Source organism: Vombatus ursinus, unplaced genomic scaffold, assembly GCF_900497805.2.
Source record: "Vombatus ursinus unplaced genomic scaffold, bare-nosed wombat genome assembly UNPS02014932.1, whole genome shotgun sequence".
Lineage (NCBI taxonomy): Eukaryota > Metazoa > Chordata > Mammalia > Diprotodontia > Vombatidae > Vombatus > Vombatus ursinus.
In genome coordinates, this window is record NW_020954710.1 from 7784678 (window position 1) to 7806659 (window position 21982).

The 21982-nt window shown below is 44.5% G+C and overlaps 1 protein-coding gene across 2 annotated transcripts in view; it reads left to right on the forward strand.

Annotated features, from left to right (window-relative positions):
* Window positions 1-21982, forward strand: part of SLC2A5 (solute carrier family 2 member 5) — a 57009-nt gene that overhangs the window by 34223 nt on the left and 804 nt on the right. Inside the window, exons 2-11 of one of the 2 annotated variants that reach the window (XM_027843971.1) lie at window positions 6010-6108; window positions 7302-7462; window positions 8494-8618; window positions 12184-12336; window positions 12845-12970; window positions 13714-13901; window positions 14248-14358; window positions 16281-16382; window positions 17082-17157; window positions 18025-18152. In XM_027843971.1, coding sequence (XP_027699772.1) covers window positions 6010-6108; window positions 7302-7462; window positions 8494-8618; window positions 12184-12336; window positions 12845-12970; window positions 13714-13901; window positions 14248-14358; window positions 16281-16382; window positions 17082-17157; window positions 18025-18152 — 1269 coding nt within the window. The remainder of the gene's footprint in view (window positions 1-6009; window positions 6109-7301; window positions 7463-8493; window positions 8619-12183; window positions 12337-12844; window positions 12971-13713; window positions 13902-14247; window positions 14359-16280; window positions 16383-17081; window positions 17158-18024; window positions 18153-21982) is intronic. The other variant, XM_027843972.1, reaches the window with a different exon arrangement.

Sequence of the window (21982 nt, forward strand, 5' to 3'; positions counted from 1 at the left end):
CCTCAGCTGTTTCTGCCCTCCCTCCACAAACTAGTGTTGGGTATATACTATAGGTACTTTTCACTCTTTTGTCTTTTGTACTCCCAGTACCTAGCCCATAGCCTGAAACTCCTCAATAAAAGTGCTAATAATTGCTAAGACCTCATTACCCCTCGCCAAGATCATTTGCATTACAATAGGATTCTTGGAGGAATAAATCCGCCTAAGGAATAAATCTCTGAGGATGGTAATGCCTGTGAGAGGTAACTTTGGGTGAGCCCATCTTCCCACTTTACACCCTGCTCTTAAGAGACCAGAAAAAAAGAAAACAAGGCAAATTGCAGAACCTATTTGATTCCCAGTTACCCATCATAGAGCCCCAAGAGAGGAGGGCAGGACATGCTGGAACTAAGATGGGAGATGAGATTTCATGTATGATGGGGAAATGTGAGGGGAAGAAATGTGTACTCAACCTGGAAATAAAGGTTAGAGCCAGATTAGAAAGGGCTTTAGGTGCCAAACTGAGGAGTTTATATTTCTTCCTAAGGCAAGAGGGAACATGAAGTTTCTTGAGCAAGGGAGGGACATGCCCACCTCTGTACTTTAGGAATATCTATTTGGCAGCTCAGTGAAAAATGAGTTGGCAGAAGAGAAACTGGATGTTGAGAGACCAACTGAGGGACAACTTCTAGGCAAGAAGTGATGAGACCTGAATTAATATAGATGTAGTGTAAATAGAGAGAAGGGGATAGATGTGGACGTGGAATTGACAAGACTTAGCAGGTAAGCGGACATGGTGGTGAATGACAGTAGGGAATTTGGGCTGACTCCTAGGGTGCAAACCTAGGGGTAAAGCCCTATGTTGGATCTGTTGAATTTGTGATGCCTATAGCACCTTCAGGTGGAGTTGGCCAATAGACCATTGTATGTCTAGAGCTTAGAGAAAGATGAGAGCTGTGTAGATTTGAAAGTCATCTGCAAGGTGATCATGATGGACCCATGGGAGCCTTTGAGATCACCAAGAGAGAGAATGCAGAGAAGAGGATCCAGGACAGAGCCTTGGTAGATACCCATAACCGGGGGTTGGGGGGGGAGGCGGGGAGGGAACATGAATGGTCACTAGCTGCTCCCATCAAATGGCCCCCATGGAGGTCAGAATTCCCGCTTTTCCACTCCTGATTCAGAAGAGATAGTGTGGAAGACAGAAAAGCCCATTTTTATCCCCTCTGGACCCAGTTCTAAACAATTAGCTTTGGGCAAATCATTCCCTGGTTGCTCACCTTCCATTTCTGTGCTATTTAAACTGCTATAAAACTCGATAACTATCCACTTGGACTTGCTTGCTTATTGGATGCACGGATCAAGGGTGGGAGAGTGGCTAAGGCTAGAGCCTAGCCACTGGGAGACAGCATGAGAGAGGCCGGGAGGCTTCTTGCTCCAAGAGATGATAAACAGTCTCTGACACTTGATGCCTGAGTGACCCTGAGCATGTTGCTGAACTTCTGGGTCTCAGTGTACTCAACTGTGAAATGGAGGGGTTGCTCTCAATTACTATGAAATAGCACTACGGCTCTGATCAGAGCTTTTCTCAGCTTTGCTGAGGTAGGGTTTGGGGGGAGTCTTTCTCTCTAAGAGTTCTGGCTTCTCTCTCACTCTCCTACACCTTAAATAATCAAGAAAGCTCAAGTTGATTGCCGTCACTTTTTATAACAATGGCTTAAATAGCACACTGAAAGAAATCAGAAGAACTTGGCCAAAGCTGTCTGCTTGAAGCTACATCTAATGAAGGGAAAATGGACTTTTCTCTGGAATGGGGGGAAGAGAGAGAGAGACAGAGACAGAGAGAGACAGAACTTTGTGTAAAGGACAACTGGCCAATGGTACAATGGCTTCTCCCTTGTGAAGGGCACACGGGGAGAATAAAGGAAGGTGCTGTTAGCTGGGCTGAGGGTATCCCTCCAGCCTCCTGGCTTGTGAAATCATCTGATCTTCTCCTTTCCTTCCTCCACTCTCCTCTCCATCTCAGGTGCTATAGTTTCCACTTAAGCCCGTCAGGTAGCCGGTAGTCAGTGGCCATCCTGTTAGAGTCACCTTCCTGTTCACACACAGTCCTAGGCCCGGATGGGGCTTTCTCTGCACTCCCACTCTCTTCATCATGGCTCTTCACCTCTGGGTTCTCTAGGAAAATCAAAACCATAAAATGCTGCCCTCCAGCCTTGCCTCTCCAACTGCCTCTTAGACTTCTAGAATTGAATGTTCCATTTTAAACTCAACATATCCAAAACTGAACTCATTATCTTTCCCCTTAAACCTCCCACTGCCTCACCCCAACACACACACCTTCCCTATTACTGTAGAGGGCAACGCCATCCTCCCAGTCCCTCAGACTCACAACCTAAGAATCATCCTGGAGTCTGTCTGTCTGTCTCTCTCTCCCTTTCCACCCCCATATCCAATCTGTCACCCTATCAGTTTCACCTAAGTACTGCCCCTCAAATAAGCCCCCTTCTCTCCTCTGACACTGCCATCCCTCCAGTGCAGACACTCATCACCTCGTGCCTAGGTTATTAGAATTGCCAGCTAGTGAATCTGCCTGCCTCAAGTCTCTCCCTACTCCAGTCTATCCTCTAGTCAAGCTATTAAAGTAAAAGTGATTGCTCACCCCTCTACTCAGTACATTCTAATGAATCCCTATTACCTAGAGGAGCAAATATAAAATCTGATGTTTGGTATTTAAAGCCCTCCATAAATGGCCCCCCTCCCAACCTTTTCAAAATTTTTTTTTTTTTACATCTTACATGTCCCCTGCCCCTCCAGTGAGACTGGCTTCCTTGCTGTTATTAGAAAACAAAACAAAACTCGATTTTCTCTAACTGTTTCCTATACTGGAATGCTCTCTCTCCTCATCTCTGCCTTCCTCCTTCCCTGGCTTCCTTTAAGGCCCAGCTAAAGCACCACCGCCCCACAGGAAACCTTAATTCTAGTTCCTCCCCTCTGTTTATTTCCAGTTTGCCCTTCCTTACGACTGCTTTTGAATGTTTCCCTTGTTAGAGTGGGAGCTCCTCAGGAGCAGGGACTGTTCTATGCCTTTCTTTTTTCATCCTCAGCACCTAGTACGTTGCCTGGCGTATAGTAGGCTCTTAATAAATGCTTATCGACTGACCCATCCCCACTGCTAGAGTAAGCTCCCTCTATCAATTAAATCATAGATTTGGCCTGAAAATTTATTTTAATTTTCTTATTGTAGACAGCTAGGAGGGGCAGTATAAGACATCCTGAACTTGGAGTCTGGAAGACCTGAATTTAAATCCTTCTTCAGGCACTTACTAGCTCTGTGTGACCCTGCATAAGTCACTCAATCTGTCTGAACCTCAGTTTTCTTGACTGTTAATTGGCGATAACAGTAGTACCCATTTCTCAGGATGAAATGAACCAATGTGTGAAAAATCTCAGGGCACTGTGTCTATCCTAGTAGTTTTCATTATTGGATTGGATCCAATTTCTCTCTTCTGAGAACAGCTTTTCACCAGCAGAGTCCTCCTGATGTCTTCAGCATTTGTTGTTAATTTGATCATTCATATTGCTGAAAGCTGGCTTGGCCAGCTGGAATATGCTTCCTCTCATTAGTAGAATCCCCACCCCCATCCCCATCCTGCTCCACAGGGTCCTTCAGGGTCAAGAGCAGGGTTAATTTGCATTTGTACTTGGCCTTTCTCCGTTCCCTTTGTGCCTTCACCTTCCTTCTAGAACTTTGAGGGGGTCATGGGGTGGGGAGAGGGTGCCTGCCCACCTAGGACAGAGAAAGATTGTATTTTGTTTTCTGCTCCTGCGAGAGCACACAAACACACACATGCGCGTGCGCCCCTGGAGATTTTTATCACAACTGCTGCTCCCTCTCTAATCTATATGAAGCTTTTTTTCTCCCTCCCTAAATTCCTTTTTATTTTGTCCATATTCTGTTATAATATTAGCTAATATTTATATAACACTTTAAAGTTTCCAAAGCACTTTACAAATACTACCTCATTTGATCCTCACAGCCACACTGGGAGGTAGATGCTATTATTATCCCAGTTTTACACATGAGGAAAACTGAGGCAGAGAAAAGTTAAGAGGCTAGCCCAGGGTCACCCAGATACCAAGTGTCTGAATGTACTTATGTGGGCATATTGTCTCTTGTCATTGAATGTAAGCTCCTGGAAGGCAGGTACTGTTCCTTTCCTGTCTTTGTATCCCCCACACCTAGCACAAAGCCCTAGCACATAGTAGGAGCTTCATAAATGCTTGTTGATTCTCAGATCTGGTGAGATCATTCATTCATTAACAAGCACCTGCTATGTTCATGTCAGGCACTGTTCTTGACCAGGAATATACAGAAGTGAAATAATAACATACAATAATAATAATAATAGTAATGGGGGCAGCTAGGTGGCACAGTGGTAGAGCACCAACCCTGAAGTCAGGAGGACCTGAGTTCAAATCCGGCCTCAGACACATAAGCAGTGACCCTGGGCAAGTCACTTAACTCCAATTGCCTCACCAAAAAAAAATAAATAAATAATAATAATAGTAAATAATCCTTGTCCTTCAGACTCTTCCATTCTACCAGAGACAGCCATAAAGAACGCATAGTTGTGATTTCATTGATTAAAGGAATCTCTCTCCACTCCTGCAAGTCAACACTTTCTCTGCCACTGTCTTGGGACTTGCCCAGAATTATAGAGCTAATGACCAGGATTGGAGCCAATTCTCTATTCACTGTACCATGCTGGATCTATCAGAAATAGACATTATCCTTAACAATAATAAAAACTGAAAAAAATCTTGCACTTTGAATTTTTACAAGCACTTACCATGTATTATCTCATTTGACACTTAGAACAACTTTGTAAAGTAGGTATCTTATTATTCCCCTTTTGCTGATGGGGAAACTGAAGCCAATTGTGTTCTCTGAGGTCACTCAGCTAGAAACTGTTGGCGCAGAATTTGAACCCAGGGCTTTCTGCCTGAAAGCCAAGCACCATACCTGCCTCACTGAGATGCTAAGCTTATCTTTGAAGATAGGTGAGTAGGGCTCTTCAGAGCCAGACAAGGAGATATACAACAGGGAGTAATAGTAACATTCCCTCTTCAAATTAAAGACACATGAGATGGGTTTATTGATGGGCCCCAGGGCCTTACTTTAGACTAATGATACCTCTGTCTGATGTTGAAGACTGCCATAAATGAGGATCCTGTTTCTCCATCAGCCAAGTGACAGCCATAACCCAGATGGTGTTTACTTTAGAAATGCCCAGGTGAGGTCTTCCGTGAAATACACAGCACATAACTTCCTCAGTGTGATGCTTTGTGCTTTCGCTCTAGAGGGACAACATAGAAGAAAGGACCAAGAAGTAGGACTTGAGACCTGAGTTTGAATGATGACCCCTCCACCTACTAGCTGTATGAGCCCTCAGAGTGGCTTCCCTCTGAGGACCATTTTCCTTATTGGTAGAAGGGAAGCACTATTAATAGTTGCCATGCCTCCTTCATGGGGTAGTTGTAAGGAAAGAGAGTTTCGAACCCGAAAGCATCCCTTAGAATCCTAGACTGAGAGCTGGAAGGTACCTTAGACATCCCCTTCATTTTACAGATGAGGAAACTGAGGCCCAGAGAGGCTAAGTGACTTAAACATCAGAAGTGGAATATGAACCCAGGTCATCTGACTGAAAACCGATGACAGGATTGTTAATCAATTCCTTTTTAAGCTTCAAGAGCCTTTGTGCTTGTGGTTTAAATCTGAGGTTATTGTCTTAAGCAGAGATTTAACTGACCTTAAGGCCAGCACTTGGCACAGTGGCTGGCACAGAGTAGGTGCCTAATTGAAGATGGGAAACTAGAAGGAAGTAATAGGACTCTTGTCATGTTCTCTGGGTCCTGGGATTCCAAGACTAGGTCCATTGGCAGCAAAGTATCAAAGCTCCCAGTTGCACAATGACTTTTCACTTCCATTATCTGCTCCCTGAACCTAAGATGTCCTCTCTCCCACAGAGGTTTACGCTGATACTGGGTTTGGTTACACTGGTGGCCACATTTGGATCATCTTTCCAGTATGGGTACAACGTTGCTGTCGTCAACTCTCCCTCAGAGGTAAGTTGTGCTGGCAAAGGAAGTGAATTGAGTCATTCATTCATTCATTCATTCCTTCAACAACATTTCCTAAGGACCTTCTATGTATGAGGTTTCATGCTTGCCACTAAGGGGAGATACAATATAAAAGGGGGGAGGGTTCCCTGCCCTCAAAGAACCTGTAATCTATGTGACTTCTTCCAGAATCTCTCATGTGTTTGAAGGGTCACAACGTGGAAAAGAGATTTGACTTGCTCAGCTTGGCCACAGAAGCCAAAACAAGGAGCAGTGAGTGGAAGGTGGAGGGAGGCAGATTTGGGCCCCAGGAAAAGAAAACCTTGCTGACAGTTGGAGCCATCCCAAAGTGAGATGGGCTGCCTCTGGGGTTAGTGGAGGTTTTTCAAAGGAAAGCCAGAGGACCACTTGTTGGGTTTGCTGCAGAGGGGATTCCCATTGAGGTCTGGGTTGGACTAGATCCACTTTTGTCAGCCTGTGATCTAATAACAGAGAATGTGGGTAAGCTGAGAAATGAGGAGGGAGCAGCCTTTCCTCAGGTATCCTGACTGGTCCAGGGCTCTACATACGGTAGGTGCTCAATCAAGAGAGTTGTACTGACTGATGGCCCTGGTGACAGCTGCCTGACCTTTTCTTCAGTCACACTGGCAAGGCCAGCTTACAACCTCAGCTATCCTTTGAAGGAAACTGTCCAAACATTCTTTCCCTCTACTCAGTCTAGCTGGTGTTTGTGTCTGAGGATTGGAAAGGGCTAGGATGAGTGGGGTGCTTAATAGCTTCAATTACTTCTCCTGCTGACCCAACCCAGAACCCCAGAGTTGGAAGAGATCTCAGGGTCATTGAGTCCAACTCACACTGGAATGACAATTTCCTCTGTCCCATCCCCAACAAGTGGTCATCCTGCCTCTGCTTGAAGACCTCCAGTGATGGAGAGCCCTGTCTCTAGTCAGCCATTCCACATTTGGACAGCTCCTCCCAGCAGGAAGGTTTTCCTGACATCAAGCTGAGATTGGCCTCTCTCCACGTTTCCTATCCATTGCTCTTTGTTCTTTCTTCTAAGTCCCAGCAGAACAAGCCCAGTCCCTCTTCATGGAACTGTTCTCCAGGTTCTAGAAAATTGTTCACAGGACCCTTCTTGCTGTCAGTTTTCTCTTCTCTCAGTACAGCCAAATTCTTTTTTTTTTCCTTAATGTTCCCAGATCATGCAAAACTTTTACAACGAAACCTACTATAAAAGGAATTCAGAATACATGAGCAGTACAGCCGTGACCTTGCTGTGGTCTGTCACCGTGTCCATGTTTCCTCTAGGAGGCTTCATTGGGTCACTCATGGTTGCCCCAATGGTAAATAAATGTGGTAGGTAAGTGAGAAAAGTTCTCCAACCCTCAGGAATCCATCATCAGGCCTTGGCAGAACTTTGAACATTTAAGATTAAAACTTCAGCCATGTTTTTATATAGGGTGGCAGAAGGGATAGATTGCTGGATCTGAAGTCAGGAACACCTGAGTTCAAATTAAACTCTTGATATCACCTTTATGACCATAGACAAATCACTTAGCCTCAATTTTCTCTTGAGCCAAATGAAGATAACAATAATGATACTGGTGATGATCCCAAGGCTATGCCAAATGCTTTACAAATATCTCCTTTAGTCCTCCCAACAACCTGGAGAGGAACCATTATTATGCCCATTTTTACAGATGAGGAAACTGAGGCAAACAGGATTAAGTCATTTTGTCCAGGGTCACAGCTAGCAAGTATCTGAGGCTGGATTTGAACTCAGGTCTTCCTGAATCCAGGCACAGTGCCCTATCCACTGAGCCACACCTCTCATTGATAATAGCATCTACCTCATAGTACCGCTATGAGTGCTAACAAGATAAAATATGTAAAGTGCTTTGTAAACATTAATAAGAACTGAAATACAAATATACACACAGCAAATTTTAGAATTTAAAATAAGCATTCATTGGATTAGGATCATCCCCATTTTATAGCTGAGGAAACTGAGACAGATAGAGGTGAAATGGAACTCAGGTCATCTTGACTCCAAGGCCAGCCCTATCCCCAAGCAACTGACCATTGGTTAGCCAGCTTTTTCCTGGAAGATTCTAGTGAGGTCATAGATCTCAAGCTGGATGGGCCCCTAGAGGCCAGAGAGCCCAACCCCCTCATTTTACAGACAAAGATAACTGAGGCTCAGGGATTTTCAATGACTCTCCCCTTGGTCACCTAACTTGTAAGTGCTTGAGGAAGGATTTGAACTCAGGTTTTCCTGACTCCAGGTTGAATATTCTCTAGCCACTGTGCCCTCTAGAGGCCACAGCAGTTACTGCATGTCTCTCTTCTCAAGGGAAGGGACTTAGTTTCCCACCTTTTCTTTCTCTGCAGAAAGGGGACCTTGCTGATCAACAACATATTTTCCATTGTCCCTGCTATTTTGATGGGATGCAGCAAAGTGGCCGGGTCCTTTGAGATGATCATCTTTGCCCGAATTGTGGTGGGAATATGTGCAGGTAAACATGAGGATGGGGTATTGTTATGGCCAGACTTAGTGGGAAGGCCATAGTAACAGACACACACTAAGTGCTTTAAAATCTATCAAGTGTTTTCCATACATTAGCTCTTTGGATCTCAATAAACTACAGGTATTGTTTCCATTTCACAGGTGAAGAAACTGAGACCCCAAGAGGTTAAGCAATGATTTATCCCAAGTCACATAGGTAGTAAGGGTCAAAGGCAAGATTGGAACTCAAGTTGTCCTGACTCTGGGTCCAGCACTCCATCCACTCTGCCACGAGGAGCCCCAGGCATTGTCCTGGAGACATCACTTAGCTACATTTTAAGATGGAGATGGTTTGCCCACTCTGCTATTCCTCCAGGTCCCACGGCCCCGTGGAGAGTGAGCTCTGGGTCTGGAATCAGAGGGTTGGAATCCCAACTCTATGAGCAGGGGCATGTCCCCTTATTTCCTTCTACATTTGTTTCCTCATCTGTAAAACGAGGACCACATACTAGATCCTAGATCCAAAGCTGGAAAGGATCCCTTGTCCCCTGGGGACCTGGACAAGAATCTCTGTTACAGCATCTCTTGCAGGTGGTCATCCAGCCTTTGTCTAAAGGCCTCCAATTGGAGGGAGCCCACCCCCTCCTGAGGGCAGCTCTAATTCTTGAGTGTTTGCTCCTCACATGGAGCCTGAGTGAGCATCTTTGCAACTGCCAGCCAACACCCCCAGTTCTGCTCTCAGGGGCCAAACTCAGTGCTGGGCACATATACTGTAGGTGCTTAATAAATGCTTCTTGACTGAGTGACCCACTGGCCAAGCAGAACAAATCCAGTCTTCCTTCTTCCTCGTGATAGCCACAGCTAGCCTGTCTCTTCCTGCCCCCCCCCTTCTTGTTTCCATACTAAAGATCCCTAGTTCCTTCTCCATCCTCAGATGACCAAGATAGTGTGGACTAGATCTGAGGTTAGGAAATCTACGACTTCACTGTTACTGTTTTAATCAAGTTAAGAGGCTTTAAGGATGGAGGAGCTCCTGACACCTCTTAAGGACCTGTAAGGAGTAGGTGCTAATTGCATCTACCAGTAGGTGCATCTTCCCAGGCTCCCTTTCCAAGGCTGCAGTTACTTCCCCAGCCTCCTCTCCCTCCTGAAATGAATCCTAAATGGCCTGTTGTGGATTTTTTTCCAGGGTGAGGAAGTCCCAGCGTGGGGGACTGCTTCCACCTGTGTGGCTCACAGTCCATCTATGCCTCGGTAGACAAATAAGTCCTGAGGTTCAGAGAAATTAAGTGAAGTGGTGACGGTGGGAGCCAGCATTTAAACCCAGTTCTCTCTTGACTTCAAAAGTGATACCCTTACTGTATTACCACATTGCCTGAGGCAATGTTATCAGGCTGAAAAGTGGCTTCTGTGTCCTCCCATCTCCCTCTTATTGGCTCCCTCCATTCCTAGGATCCCAGAACTTCCCTGCTGCCTGGTTGCCCAGTGGTCTCCACTACAGCATCCCACCCAGATGTCCCCTCTCTAGGTTTGGCAGTCATTAATAACAACTGAGGAAACGATCTGGGAAAAAGCAATTTAGAGCTAGGCAGTCATAATAAATGGGTCAGTGGACTCCCTAGTTAGTCCAAAGGCCTTAAAGATAGAGCAAAGCAGTTTTTTATGTATTTAAAACAATTAAATAAACCAATTAAACATAAGAAAACAACCAGGATACAAACCAGAATACAAAATTAGGTAATCTGATTTCTAATTAGAGGAAAGATTAGGGGCTTTCCAAGTTGGGAGGGGGAAAAATTCTATTCTCAGAATGGAGGGATGCTGATAAATTGCATCCATCTACATTTATGGAACAAGAGATGAGTTACAGCATCTAGTTTCTCACAGATGATTTACAGAAAAACAACAAGATGGAGGAGAAAATATGTGGTAGCACAAGATGCAGTTAGTGTTCATGAGATGGAATCTGATTGGTTCTCTTGATTTCTCTACCAAACCAAAGGCATTTTGTGACTGGTCTTTACCTCATCCTAGGACAGGCAGTGTGCCCCCAAGCCTATCCCCCTTCAACCAACAATTTCTCCAGCCTGTTTTCTCCTTCCAGAAGTTTTGCTGCATGTTGAGGATAACAACAACACCTTTCTCCTAGGGTTGTTGAGGGGATGAAATGATATAGTAAGGTACTCAGCATAGTGCTTGGCACATAGTAGGTGTTACATAACCTTATTTTTTATTATGTTGCCCTAATAGATAGTGAGTTGGCTTGAGAATCAGGAAGGACCTAGGTTCCACTATCACCTCTTTCACATATTGACTGTCTGTGGACAAATCATTAAAACTTTGTGTCCCAGAAAACTCTCTGAGATGGTAAATTACAGAACAGTTGCCCATTTGTATTGGAAGAGGGAGTTTCTTTAGTCACATTCCCTATACCAATGAAACCACAGGTTTGTAACCAAAAAAGAGGGGATGCTTTCAGCTAGTATTTCAGTGGTTTCCAGAGTGGGAGGGAAGGATTTCTCCTCCACACAAATTGAAATTTCTAGGATTAAGTAATCCTATTTTAATTAACTTAAGCAAGTTAATTACTTAACTATTTCCCCCCCCCCCCAAAAAAGAGGAAGGTCCTATACATACAACGTACTTGTAACAGCTCTTAGTGGTGGCAAAGAATTAGAAACTGAAGGGATTTCCATCAATCTGGGAATGGTTGAACAAGTTATGGTATAAGAATGTGATGGATGTAGTGTAATAAATGATGAAAGGGATGGTTTCAGATAAACTTGGGAAGACAGATACAGAAGTGAAGAGAGTAGAGCCAGAAGAACAGTTTACACATTAACAGCAATGTTGTAAAGATAATCAACTGTGAAAGACTAAGTAACTCTGCTCAACACAATGACCCACCATAGTTCCAAAGGACTCGTGATGAAGGATGCTACCCACCTCCAAAGAGCTGATGGATTCAGAGTACAGAAATATACATACATATATATATATATATATATATATATATGTGTGTGTGTGTGTGTGTGTGTATGTGTATGACATTGATAATGTGGGAATTTGTTTTGTTTGAGTAAACATAATTGTTACAAGGGCTTTGTCAAATGGGGAGAGAGGAAGTCGGAGGAAAAGAAGGCACTTTGGCTAATTGAAAAAAATTAATTTATATATGTGTGTGTGTATACATGTATATATGTACATATATTCCATTTAGGTTGGAATGTGAACAGAAGATCCGTTCATCTAAGTTTCAGCAATGATGCCATTCTGGAGGCAACAACCTCTGCCCATTAGATCCCCTAACCAGCTATTTCTGGTCCTAACTAACATATTCTCTGGTCTGCTAGGACTATAAACCCTTCTTTCCAGCCAAGTCAACTACAATGGAAGGTTTTCATTAAAGATTCACGTGTCACCCCATCTCCTACACTCTCCTCTTGTAGCTTTAAGAAAACAAAGGGTTGGGCTTATGTAAATGTTGAGATGGGAGAGATGTACTTGAATAGCACACCCCTCTCCCCCATCAAGACTAATGTATCCTAATTTGATCTTTATTTTATCTGTATCAGGTCTGTCCTCCAATGTGGTTCCCATGTACCTGGGAGAGTTGGCCCCAAAAAACCTGAGAGGGGCCATTTGTGTGGTCCCCCAGCTGTTTATTACTGCTGGAATCCTTATAGCCCAGATCTTTGGTCTCCGGAGCATCCTCACAAGTGAAGAAGGTAAGGCTGATGAGCTCAGCTGTTACTAGTTAGGAAGTTATTCCTTCTTTCACCAGGCATTGAGGAGAGGAAGTGTGGAGAGGGGGGAGGGTACTAGTAGTTGCAGGGCTTGTCTCCTGCAGAGGTTGAAAGTCTTGAAGGAAACAAGATATACTTGTAAGAGATGGAGGTGAGGAGACAGCATATTCCAAGCCAACCCAAAGGCACAGATTTGGAAGATGGGACATAATATGACCGAATAGCAAGTTGGCTAGTTTGGCTAAACTGTAGAGTGAAGAAAATGTAGAATTTCGGTCTGAAAAGGTGGGTTGGGGAAGGTTGTGATGGGCTAAGAAGAATCAGTGATGTGGGTTCAGATCTCAGCTCTATTACATAGTACCTGTGTGAGGTGGACAAATCACTTTCCCTTGCTGGGCTTGCGTTTCCTTATTTGTAAAATGAGGCACTTGGACTTGCTGTCCTCTGAGGTCCCTTCCAGCTCTGACAGGGCTCCTGTGGTCCCTTGTAGGATGGCCCGTTCTCCTCGGCTTGACTGGAATCCCCGCAGCTCTGCAGCTCATCTTTCTGCCCTTCTTCCCAGAGAGTCCCCGGTACACCTTGATTCAGAAAGGAGATGAAGAAGGAGCCCGAGAAGGTAAGACTCCCCTAGAATACATCAGGAGTATGTGATGCTTTGGGGCTGAGGAAGATTGGTCTCTGAGATTCCTCCCAGCTCTCACTCTCAAGGATGTGGTGGGGTTTCTGAAAGTCAAGGGGACAGTTGGTGGTTACGAGAAGAGTAGATCTGGTTGAAGATCTTAGGAAGAGGGAGAGTTGTATGTTTTGATATGATGTTGGTTTGAGTGCTCTGGACAGAGGGAGAAGACATGCAGCAAAATAGATCAATACATCAAAAAAAAAAGATAATTATCCACCCCTTCAACTCTTACCTCTTCAAAGGAGTGGGGTGGAGGGGTCCTCTCATTGTCTCTTCTTGGGGATCAAATTGGCTCTTTGTAATTTTGTGAGATTCGTCTTCAATTGTTTTATGATGGTTGTCATATCCACTTCATTGTCGTACTTGTACATATTACTTTCTTGGCTCTGCATCAGTTCATGTAGCTCTTTTCATGTTTCTCTGTTTTCATCTCTTTTCTTACACTACAATAATATTCTGTTATATCCATGGACCACAATGTGTTTAGCCACCCCCCAGGTAAAGGGCACCTACTTTGTTTCCAGTTTAAAAATGCTACTATTAATGTTTTGATATTTATGAGGTCTCTCTTTTCATCAGTCACCTCATTGGGGAATATGCCTAGCGACAGAATCTCAGGGTCAGGGGATATGTTATTTTACTTGCATAATTCCAAATTGCTTCCCTGTCCTCTCGTTCAGCTTTAAAGAAACTGAGAAACTCTGAGGATGTTGAGGCTGAGGTGGAGGAGATCCGTATGGAGGATGAGATGGAGACGGCTGCTGGCAGAGTGTCTGTGCTGAAACTCTTTGCCACAAAGTCCCTCAGGTGGCAGCTCATTTCCATTATCGTCTTAATGGCTGGCCAGCAACTCTCAGGAGTCAATGCGGTAGGTAAAGCAAGAAAAGAAAGGAAGAACCCTGAGGCCCTGGAGGGAATTAGGAATCAGTCCTATAGATGAAGCAACATGTGAGAGAATCCTAAGGCCCAGGAGGGAATTGAGGATCAATGTAGTAGGGGAATCAGTGTGGGGGAGGGAATCCCAAGGCTAGTAGAAAAGCTGAGCTTGGAGCCTTGCAGACATTCCTGTGGAGGAAGAGAAAACATCCCCTGAAATGCATTAGGGGCTCAGTGTCAGGACAGCTCTCAGTATCTCAGTTGCCAGCAGCGTCACCCCTTGTTCCGTTCTCTCTTGCTCTGGATCCCTCTAATTTCTCCTGGGCTATGATTTCTAGGTCTACTACTATGCAGACCAGATCTACAGGGAAGCAGGAGTGAATGACCAGGATGTCCAGTATGTCACAGTGGGGACAGGTGCAGTCAACGTGGTGATAACCTTCTTAGCTGTACGTATATCCTGTGTTCCCGAGACCTTCCTTTCCCTTCTGAAGGCAGCAGCTTCGAAAGAGAGATTTTAAGGGTAATGGGAATGGCGTGCAGAGGACCGCTTTCTAGTTGTCTAGAATGGCTAGGAAATTCTCCCTCACTGCTCACACTCCCCTCATCCACAAATTCACCTCAGTTGTCATTGTGGCACTCCCACATAGTCATCTCTTCCCTGTAAGACCAGCTATCTTCAGAGACCTTGCTACACCCCTAGATTTTCCCAATACCTCTGTACTTAAGGATCCAATAATGTTAATTGCTAAGGGGCAGCTAGGTGGCACCATGGTGCACAGAGTGCCAGGTCTGGATCAAGAAGAGTCATCTTCTGAATTCAAGTCTGGCTTCAGACACTTAGCTGTGTGATCCTGAGCAAGTCACTTAACTCTGTTTGCCTCAAATTTTCTCATCTGTAAAATGAGATGGGAAAAGAAATGACCTGATGTACCACGTGTCTTGACTGACCTTGAGGTCAACTCTAGGCTCTCCAGCCCCGCAGGGCTCATTCTGCATTTGTCCTCTAGGAATGGTCAATCAATCAGTCAACAAATGTTTATTGGATTTATTGAAACTCTTCGAAATTATCCTGGGTACTGAGGATGAATCAGTCCCCTCCCTCAAAGAGCTTACATTGTATCAGGCGAGACAACATATCAGTCCACATCAGCATGTAAGAAACTGGTATATATAAGATAGATACAAAGTATCAGTCACTGACCCCAGTGCTAGGGAAACAAAAACAATAATGTAACAGTCCCTGCCCTCAAGGAGCTTCCATTCCATCATGGGAGACAACAGGACATATACACTCAACTGATTCTTGCTAATCAGTTACTGGGGTCATTGTTTCTCTATTACTGAAGCTAGTCAGCCAATAAGCATTTATTAAGCATTTACTATGTGTCAGACACTGTACTGTGCTGAAGATAGAAAGAGAGGCAAAAACACAGTCCCTATCTCCTGCCCTCAAGGAACTGACATTCTACTGGGAGAGACGACATACAAATAATTTTGTCCATACATGATCCAAATGGAAGATAAACTGAGGACTGCAAATGGTCTCAGCACCCATTAAATTCAGTGCCTTCTAAATGTTGGAGTCTGGAACAAAATCCCAATCGATCAGCCCTAGTTATAGTTTGGTCCATGGGTAGCCTGGCATTTGGGGGCAGGACACCTTTGGCTCATCCAGTTCCATGGCAATTGGCAGCCCTTGGTAGTGGCTAAAAAAAAAGAAAAGTAATTGTTGGCTTCTAGTTTTCGGGATTCAAATGCCCAGTAAAGATGGAAATATTCGGAACCATATTTGTCACACTAATAGCCTTGTTCTTCGGATCTAGGCAGATGTTCCCTTTTCTTTCTTTTGGAGACTTGGACTCCCTCTCTCAGCCAGTGTAGCATCCACTCATAGGCCTGATGCCATCGCTGAGTGGCCTGGAAGCTTTAACCTGCTCTGCTTCTGATCTGGGCTGATTTGCCCATTCATTACGCAGCCTCTTATTCTCCCATTCTCATCTTGGTGCCAGATTGAGTGTGAACATCCTATCAGCCTTAGTCCTACTGCATACAGCTCAGAACTCCTGAGCTCAAGCAATCCAGCAGCCTCAGTCTTCCCAGTAGCAGAGATTACAGGCAGGCAGCACCACACCCAGCCTCCCTCTTGTTCTTTAAGTGGCCATGTTTCCCAGGCCTGTCTTCTGTCTCTTGGCTTCTCTTCCCAATGGGAAAGAGGCATGAGTGCCAGGTGGGTGTGGTGCTTCCTGGACTGCTACATCCTGCTGAGACTGGACCTGCTACTGACCTGCAGACTCAGGCTTGGACCAGCCCAGGGGTGTCCCAGCTTCTGCACCACAACCTTCCTCACTTCTGGCTCTTTCTCCTTCAGATCTTCATTGTGGAGCGCCTCGGCAGGAGGCTGCTCATCCTGATTGGCTTCAGTATCTGCTGCCTGGCGTGTGTCGTGTTAACAGTAGCCCTTTCACTCCAGGTAGGGCATCATAAGGGTTTGTTTTTTGAAGAGTCTAGGCCTTGTAAAATGGGGCATGGGCACTAATCTCTGCCCAGAGAAATCAGCGTCACTCTTGCTTCCCTTCCCCTCCATTTTTCCCTCCTAGATATGTGACCATAGTCAAGTCCTTTTACTTCTGTGGGCCTCAGTTTGCTCATCTGTAAATTTAAGGGATTGAGCTTGGTGACCTGTATGATCCCTTCCTGCTCTAAAGCTACCATCCTATCTCTGAGCCTTAATTTCCTCATTTGTAAAAATGTTCTCAAGTCCCTCCTAACTCTGCTATTCTGTATTGTAACAGTTCTTCCAGTTCTGACATTCTGTGTTTTAAGTGCCCTCTCAGTCCTGTGTTGTAAAGACCCTTCCTGTTCTAGACCTACTACAGTCCTAAGATATTCTGGAAGAAAGATGGAATCTTCTATTGAAAGAGAATTTGGGCCATCTGGATCCCACTCAAGCCCAAGCAATGAGATTAACCCCCTAAGCAGGAAAAACAGACTACTCATTTCTGTTGAGTGATCTCAGTACTCTCATTGTTTTCTATAAACACTAAGAAATAAAATTTAAGACTCCCCTGGAGGACCCCTTCCATCCCCTATCCTTCCCCCAACCCCAGCCAATTTCTGGATGCCTCTGTTCTGCCATACATCTGATGATGATGATGATTTTCTCCCCTAGAACACTGTGGCTGGGATGCCTTATGTCAGCATTGCCTGTGTGTTCTCCTATGTTGTGGGTCATGCTATTGGGCCTAGTAAGTATCCATTCATGATATCATTTCCCCCAGTCAAGGTAATCCACTGAATCCTTTTGATATAACTTTGACCCTAGCTATAGAAACTTCTGCAGTGTACCCACTGAATAATTGAAGAAGGGTCTGTTGAGTACATTATAGAGGGTCCCATTGTGAATGTGATGGAGGAGCCCATTGAGAATATTACAGAGGGGTCCACTGAGAACTTTATAAAAGTATCCAACTGAAAATGCTACAAAGGGGTCCACTGAGAACATTATAAAGGTGCCCATTGGGAACATTTACAGAGATTCTACTATCTTCAAGGACAGTAGTGTTCCATACTGGACTGGCACCTTGAAAAAATGGACAGAATGCTCCAGGTTCAAATCCCACCCCCACCCTCAACACTTACTAGCTTTGTAACCAGGGCAAGTTGCTCACCTGCCTCCATTTCCTCACCTGTACAACAGGCATAAATATCTGTAGAACCCACCTCATAGGGTTGTTGTAAGGGTCAAATGAGAATGTATGGAAAGTACAATATAATTATCAGTTTTTCTCCTTATTCTGACTCCTTCCTCGTCTCACACCGACGAAGCGTGGAATGGTTCCTTTAAATTAGTGATAAGTACACCTGGGCATTTTGAGCCAGGTGACATTCTTTATTAGTTTTGCAGTTGACCATGTGGCTGCCATCTTCTATAGTGCCCAGCCCTTTAAAAAGTATCTTTCGAGGGAAAAATTCACTCTGACTCATTTGGTAGCGGATTTTTCCCTGTCTGTACCAATGTTTTAGAGCCTTCTCCCTGCTCTGATATGGAAATGGAATAACAAGGGAGGAGCCCCAACATCTCATTCTCATTCGTCCATCTTCTCCCTCCTAAGGTCCTATTCCTTCATTGACTATCACTGAAATCTTCCTGCAGTCCTCCCGGCCAGCTGCATTCATGGTCGGAGGTACAGTCCACTGGCTCTCCAACTTCGCTGTGGGACTGATCTTTCCTTTCATTCAGGTAAGATGGAAACTGATCCCTAGACTGACAAAAACTTCAAGGGGAAAACTCTTTTTGTGCATCTAGCAACATAAAACAGAAACTTAAAGAAATGAGATTGGGTGGATTGGGGCTCTCCTCATTGTGGACATGCCCTCCAAAATGGAGACCAACCTTGCCTTTTCATCTGATAGAAGTTTTGTCCAAGTCCAGAGCCATAACTCAGGTGGGGTGACTAGAGCTTTGTCTCCCAGAGCAATGGATTTTGAGGTACAGATGGTTCTTGTGAGCCTTTAGCCATGCAGAAACAACTGACCTTGGCTCCTAATTAGGAAGAATGCCTGAAATGCTCTTCGAAATTTCTTCCCTGGATTCCTTTGAGTCCCAGCTAAAATTCCACCTTCTACAGGAAGCTTTTCCTGATTTTCTCCTTAATTCTAGTGCCCTCCCTTCGAGATTATCTCAAATTTATCCTGTATATACCTTGTTTGTGTGTAGTTGTTTGCCTGTAGCCTCTCCCATTAGATTGTGAGCTCCTTGAGAGTAGGAGCTGTCTTTCCCTTTCTTTGTATCCCCCAGAGCAAGGGGTGAGGAACCTGGATTTGTTTGGATTCAGTCAAAGGGCCACACTTGAGACCTGGAGGGCCACAAGTAACAGGTTCTCCACCCCCCCAGAGCTTAGCCCAGTGCCTCTCAATCAATCAAGAAACATTTAGTAACCACACTTGACACTTACTAGCTGTGTGACTCTGGGCAAGTCACTTAACCCTGATTGCCTCACCAAAAAGCAAAAAAACAAAAACAAAACAAACAAACAAAAAAACTTAGTGCCTGCTATGTGCTACTAAGTACTGGGGGTGCAAAAAGAAGCAAACAATATTCCCTGCCCTCAAGGAGCTTACAATGTAATGGAGGTTACAACTTGTAAACAAATCTATACAAAGTAAGCTCTATACAGAATAGATATGAAATAATTAAAGAGGGAAAACACTAGAATTAAGAGGAGTTGAAAAAGGCTTCCTGTAGAAGGTGAGATTTTAGTTGAGACTTACAGGAAGCCAGGGAGGTCAGTAGTTCAAGCAGAGGAGGGAAAGTGGTCCAGGCATGGAGGGCAGCCAAAGAATGTCTAGAACCAAGACATGGAGGGTCTTCTTCCTGGAATGGCAGTAGGATAGGGTCACTGGATTGACTGTGTAGGGGGAAGGAGTATGGTGTAAGAAAACTGGAAAGGTGGGTGGGGGCTAGATTATGGACTTTGAATGCCAAATACAGCATTTTGTATTTGCTTCTAGAGGCGATAGGAAGCCAGTGGGCTTTATTGATTGGTGGTGGGAGTGTATATGTTTGAATATATGATGGTGTATGTGTGTGGGTGTGCATGTGATACCTGACTGGACCTAACCTTTAGAAAATCACTTTAAGACTGAATGGGGAATGGATTAGGGTATGGAGAGGTGTGAGGTAGGTAGACCCACCCTCAGGCTACTGCAATAATCCAGGTGTGGAGGGCCTATACCAGAATAGTGGCAGTGGCAAAGGAGAGAAGGAGGCATATTAGAGTGGTTGCAAAGGTAAAATCCATAGGCCTTAGCCACAAATTGGATATGGGGATAGTGAGGAGTCCGAAATGACTCTTAGGTTGAGAGCCTGAGGGACTGGGAAGATGGTGTCGCCCTCTGCCGTAATAGAGAAGGTTGGAGAGGGGGAGGGTTTAGGGAGAAAGACAATGAATTCTTAGACAAATTGAGTTTCAGATGTCTACTGGATATTCTGTTCAAGATGTTTGAAAGGCAGTTAAATATGCAAGATTTGAGCATCAGCAGAGTGATCAGGACAGGAAAGTTAAGAGTTTGACAATCATCAGCATAGAGATGATAATCAAATCCATGGGAGCTGATGAGACCGCCCAAGTGAAGCAATAATAGAGGGAGAAAAGAAGAGGGCCCAGGACAGAACCCTGAGTGCCACCTACAGTTAGAGGATCCAGCAAAGGAGACAGAGAAGGAGCTGTCAGGTAGGAGGAGATTCGGGAGAGAGCAGTGTCCTGAAAAACCTAGAGAGAAGAGAATACCCAGGAGGAGAGAATGAGGCCAAGGAGAATAACAATTCATAAAAAACCATTGGATTTAGCAACTAAGACATTATTAATAACTGTAGAGAGAAGTTTCAATGGAATGATAAAGTTGCAAGTCAGATTATGAGGAGGAGAGTGAGTAAGAGGAGAGAAGGTGGAGGTACCTATTGTAAATGGCCTTTTTGAGGAGTTTAGCTACAAAGGGCTAAAGAGAAATGGATGGGATGGAAGGACCAAGTGAGGGTTTTGTTGTTTTGTAGTTTTTTTGTTTTCAGGATAAGGGAGACATGGGCATACTGCCTAGAAAATTAGTAGAGAGGGAGAGATTGAAAATAAGTGAAAGAATGGGAATGACAGAGGGGGCCATCTGGAGGAGACAGGATGGAAAGGGATCACTTGAACAGATGGAGGGTTTAGCCTTGGTGAGGAGTGAGGCCATGTTGTCTGTGAAATAGGAATGAAGGAGACAGTGGCAGAAGGCATCTGAGTGACAGGAGAGAAAGAAGAGGGGAGAGGAGGGTGCTCACAGTGAATAGTCTCATTTTTTTCCTGTAAAATATGAAGCAAGGCTCTCAGCTGAGAGAATGGGAGGAGATAAGCCATGGAATGCTCAAGGAGGGATGAAAAGGTTTGGAAGAGATCTTGTGGAGAGAAGGTAGTGAGTTGATAAGGGAGGCATATTGTAGGATTGCCTAGTAGCAGTAAAGGCTCATTTGAGGTTATTTAGCAAATTTATAGTGGACCTAGTCAGAATAGTTGCATGATTTTCTCCACATTCGTTTCACACATGTAGGTGAAAGGCAACAAATGGAGTGGGAGTGATCTAAGGCTGAGGCTTGGCTGGACATAAATGGTAACGTGATAATAGGGAGAGGAGTTCGGTGTAGAGGTGAATTGGTTCACCAAGGAGTCAAGAAGGGGAGGAGAGGAGAGAGTGGCCACTGCAGGGGAGATGGCCTGGGAGAGGATTGAGGCATTAAAGGATTGGAGATCATGTGTAGGTTTCTGTAAGGGAAGGCAGAAGAAGAAGCAAAACCTCAATAGATTATGGTCAGAGAAGGGAATTTCAGAATTCTCGAACATATGGAGGTGGTACATTTGCAGGTAATAACAAGATCAAGGTTATGGCTATCTTTCTGTGGCTGAGATGGGGTGGAGAAATAGCTCATGGGAGGTGGTGAGTAGGTTGAGGAACTGAGAAGTCAGGATATTTGAGGGAGAATCAATATGTATGTTGAAGCAGTATGAGGGCAAGAGTTGGAGAGGAGAGAAAAATTGTAAGCTGTGAACAACAGCTACCAGGATTTTGATTTGGCAATCGATATGAATAAGGTGAACCTGAAAAAAATGGTTACGGAAAGGCTATTGAGTGATGGAAGAAGGTGAAGAACCTGGAAGTGGTAATGAGGGGCAAAGACTATTCCACCTCCTTCCTCAACCAGTGAACTGAGGGGAATGAGTGGAATTGCAGCCATTACTGATAAGGGCAGCCAGAGAGGCTGTGTCATCAAGGGAAAGTCAGGTTTCAGTAAGCCTGTAGATGGAAGGAGTGGGAGAGGAACAGATTTAAGATGAAGGGAAATTTATTGCCTATAGAACAAGGATTCCATAGGTCACTGTGGAAGGGCTGGGCGGAATTAGGGTAACATTTTGGGGTAGGAGGGCTGAGGGGGACAAGAATGAGGAATCAGATGGGAAGGGGGTATGGATGATGATTTATAGGCATTCAGAGTCACTCAGATATGAAAGGTATAACCAGGTGCTTTAATAAATATTT